This window comes from Neophocaena asiaeorientalis, unplaced genomic scaffold (genome assembly GCF_003031525.2).
Source record: "Neophocaena asiaeorientalis asiaeorientalis breed wild unplaced genomic scaffold, Neophocaena_asiaeorientalis_V1.1 scaffold210, whole genome shotgun sequence".
NCBI lineage: Eukaryota > Metazoa > Chordata > Mammalia > Artiodactyla > Phocoenidae > Neophocaena > Neophocaena asiaeorientalis.
Window position 1 is genome coordinate 4,194 of NW_020172282.1, and position 4,417 is coordinate 8,610.

The 4,417-nt window shown below is 38.0% G+C and overlaps 1 protein-coding gene across 1 annotated transcript in view; it reads left to right on the forward strand.

The window, feature by feature from the left end:
* Positions 1 to 471: 471 nt before the first annotated feature.
* The window catches only part of ASXL3 (ASXL transcriptional regulator 3), a gene marked incomplete at its 5' end in the record, with an annotated part of 8,391 nt that continues 4,445 nt past the window's right edge, over positions 472 to 4,417 (forward strand). The window contains 1 exon segment of the mRNA XM_024764459.1: positions 472 to 2,428. Coding sequence (XP_024620227.1) covers positions 472 to 2,428 — 1,957 coding nt within the window.

The following is a 4,417-nucleotide window of genomic DNA, read 5'->3' on the forward strand; positions in this document are numbered from 1 at the left end:
TGGACACCTTTTACATTGGGTTAAGAGAACTTAACCTTTGGAAGTCATTTCCATTTCAGGATTTTACAACATACCCATCTTCCATTGATCTTAATTATTTGGTTATGTTGCATCCTTTAAGGACTACGTAATTTTCTATTATAAGGACATATTTCTACTTTCTGATTTAAAAAATTTAGGTCTTATACATTGTTTTGCTTTTTAGTCTTTTTAGTATGCAGTCTCCCCTGCTTACAGAATAAAAATCAATACTTTTTAAATAGTAGAGTTTATTTTAGTTATGATTATAAAAGCAGTAGAAAAACGAATCCATCATAAACTGGTTTACATAAGCTAAACATGTTACTTAGTGATTATAAAATTAATTTTATGCATTTACTTCTATGAATACTGTGTTTGGTGAGAGATCCAAGTTGTACCTTTCATGTTTCGTGGTTGAACAATAATTTAATATTTCTAATTTCTGTTCAGGTTGGGCATGTCAAGAGAGGACTCTATAAAGCTCACATCTGGACCAAACAATGATGGAGCTGAAAGCAGTTCTTCATGTGGGACCTCTGGCCTTCCTGGTCTATCTGCACAGACTCCCTTGAAAGAACAACAGCCAAAAAGCATGAAAAGTCCAACTTCTCCAGAGCCTGATTTCTGTGCTACACTTTGTCCCATGGTAGATGTAGGTAAAGATGTAATGACAGAGTCAGAATCAGAGGACATCCTGATCCCCGAAGAATCTGTGATTCAGGAAGAAATTGAGGAAGAGGTAGAGACTAGCATCTGTGAGTGCCAGGATGAGAATCACAAGACAATACCTGAATTTTCTGAGGAGTCAGAAAGTCCAGCCAACTCTCATGAGGAGCCCCAAATAGCACCTCCTGAAGATAACTTGGAATCCTGTGTTATAATGAATGACGTTTTAGAAACTTTGCCTCATGTTGAAGTTAAAGTGGAAGAGAAATCAGAATCTCCCCAGGAAGAGATGTCAGTTGTCATTGATCAGCTAGAAGTCTGTGACTCTCTCGTTCCTTCCACTTCATCTGGGACTCATGTCAATGACGCAGAACATAAGGAGCCAGAAACTGCACTAGAGACCAACACTCCAAAAATTAAAACAGGGTCATCGTCTTTAGAAGGCCAATTTCCAAGTGAAGGAATCGCGGTAGATATGGAGCTGCAGAGTGATCCTGATGAACAGCTTTCTGAAAATGCTTGCATCTCTGAAACGTCCTTCTCTTCTGAGAGCCCAGAGGGAGTCTGTACCAGCCTGACATCCCCAGGAGGGGAAACCCAATCCACTTCAGAAGAATCATGTACCCCAGCCTCCCTTGAGACAACGTTTTGTTCTGAGGTGTCCAGCACTGAAAATGTGGACAAATATAATCAGCGAAATGCCACTGATGAAAATCTTCACGCATCTTTGGTGTCAGAAATCTCTCCAATATCCACTTCACCTGAAATATCAGAAGCGTCTTTGATGTCCAATTTACCGTTAACATCTGAAGCATCCCCAGTGTCAAATTTACCTTTAACATCAGAAACCTCGCCCATGTCTGATTTACCTTTGACATCAGAAACTTCTTCAGTGTCTTCCATGCTTCTCACATCTGAGACCACTTTTATATCCAGTTTGCCACTTCCTTCAGAAACATCTCCAATTTCCAGTTCTTCCATGAACGAAAGAATGGTGCATCAACAAAGAAAGTCAACTTCCATATCTGAAGAACCACTCTCCCCCCAGAAAGATGAAGGTTCTGCCCCTGCCAAGCCCCTGGGAGAGAGCCTTACCTCTCAGCAGAAGACTCTATCAAATACTCCTGAACCTATCAAAATGGGTTCTTCTTCCATTGCTCCTGAAGTATATTCATCAGAAGAATTGCACAATAAGACCCTGAATCAGCAGCCTTGTAAATCACATGTTGAAACTGAGAAGCCCTATCCCGCTTCGATTCCAGAACTTCCTTCTACAGAAATGATAAAAGTTAAAAATCATAATGTCCTGCAAAGAACAGAAAAGAAAGCGATGTCTTCACCATTGGAATTACCTGTCTTTTCTGAAGAGACAGAGAGTAAGGGAAATGAGCTCCCGTCAGCTAAATTACAGGACAAGCAATACATCTCATCGGTGGATAAGGCTTCATTTTCAGAAGGCTGTAGAAATAAAATGCATAAGCCAGGGAGCTCACAGAATCGGTTGGAGACCTCTCATACTTCCAAGTTGTCAGAGCCCTCCAAGTCCCCAGATGGGGTAAGAAATGAAACTAGAGAATCTGAGATATCGAAGAGGAAAACCGCAGAGCATCACAGCTTTGGGATCTGTAAGGAGAAGAGGGCCAGGATAGAAGATGACCAGTCAAGCCGGAGCATCTCATCCAGCAGTCCATCTGAGAAAGAACAGCCTCCAAGAGAGGAACCAAGGGTTCCACCTCTCAAGGTATGGTATTTTTTTTTTAAAAAAAGGAAATTCCATAGATAGGCTTTTTCTATTTAGATACTTAATTTTTCAAAAATAAATGTAGCAGTTTATAATCTAATACTCCCAGCACCAGTCTAATATTAAATGATCCTTTTTCAGACTGCGTTGAGCTCATACAATAAGTTTAGATAGATGTACATATTTAGACCTTGGCATTTAAGGAAAAAGAAGGGCGGAGGGAGAACAGGCCCTGGAGGAGCCCACAGGCCACCGAGATACAGGGTCTCTGGGGGACTCCACAGTGTAGGACAGAGACCTATATAAACTTGGAAAAATTTGAAAGCTAATTCAGCATCCTATAAAAGTTCAGTAGGACTAGAGAAAGCAGTAGTCAAAAGTCAGAGACTTGCCCTCAAGAAATGAAGGTACGTGTTATCTCCTCATTCATTTTCCAACGAATGTTGAACACCCCCTCTGCCTAACAGAGAGGAGCTAGCTTCTGAAAGAGTCCCTCATTAAATATTCCTTGAATAAATCAATGAAATCACTTCACAAACCCTGAGGAAAATGCTATAGATACATAGGTATACAAATCCTACTATTTTATTTCCAAAATAATAAAGAAGTATTTAACTTCACACAGTAATAAAGCCTGTAGACAAACATTCCTATTTATATATTTTATTTTGATCCCAGGTAGATTTTAACTCTCAGAAAACAACTCTTGTATGTAAATTGACTCTGCCTAACTAAACTAAAAATTAAGGTTAACTCAAAGAATTACAAACATACTCCAGATTTGTTTTTCTTAATCTTTCTCTTTATTTTGCTCTGCTCTGACATCTCCTTTTAATACGTGACTCATGATCTCCCTCAGGTTGACTTTTAGGGGTGTGATTGTAATTATTCTATTTAATAAAGCAGTCCCTATTAAATAAGATTCTAGAGATATAAAAGATGAATAATAAGCTCCCATTAAAACCCTGCTATGCATTTTAATTTCTGAAGCAATGAAAAGAAAAATATAAGCATGCTTTCCATAGGAAATAATTTTAAACGTTTCAGTCTAATTTTTTTGTCAAAAGCTTATTTTCAAAGTGATATATACTTTATGTAAAGATAGATGGATAGAGAGATACAATAAATATATTTAATGTTTGTTAGGCTTAATGTTTTTAATTTTTTAAACTAAGGGAAATATTTAAAAGGTAAAACTGAATTCCTTTTCTAAATTCATCTGTCATTGGAACCTTTGGATTAGAAGAGAGCCATCAGAAATTTGAAAATGAGAAACGAGATAGCTCAGGAAGATAATCCATCTACCAAAGTACTAAAGCATAATTCCAAATTGACACGATCTGGTAGTATGTGTCAGGTATTTATAATGTCAATATATATAAATGCACATATGTTAAGAAGAGAGGTGTAAGTTTTCTAGGAAAATTTTTTCTAGAGGAAAAAATATAAGGAAATACAGTACGTGTCAACAGCACAGAATGGGGAGCCCAAAGGCTCTGTCACTCCCTAGTTATATGAACCCAAGGCAGCCCATCTCCAGGGGCTCGGTTTTTTCAACTGTAAACGAAGGGCTTTAACTAGATCCCTGCCAGCTCTACAAATCTGTGACTCTGGGAATATTCTTAGTGACTAAAGCATCATAGGCATTGCTTTGGGATGTTTGTTGTTAGGTCTTGTGCCTTATGAATTTGGTGATGACTGAGTCTCTTAATTAGATGAGTGGGTGAACAGTGTGGGTTGGGACATTTACCAAATTCAGCAGACTGTAGATTTCCAATATCAAGTAAGCTGCCCAACCCATACTCTATTTTGGAGGCAGAAAACTAGAGTTACCCTTGCTTTCAAGAAAACGTAATAATAATAATAAAATCCCTTTGGAAAGCAAAGCACTTTCACAAGTATCATTCCATCTTTATAACACCTCTGTGAAAGAAATAGACCAGAAATAACTAGTCTTACTGTTTACAGTTTACAAAGTCATATTGTATG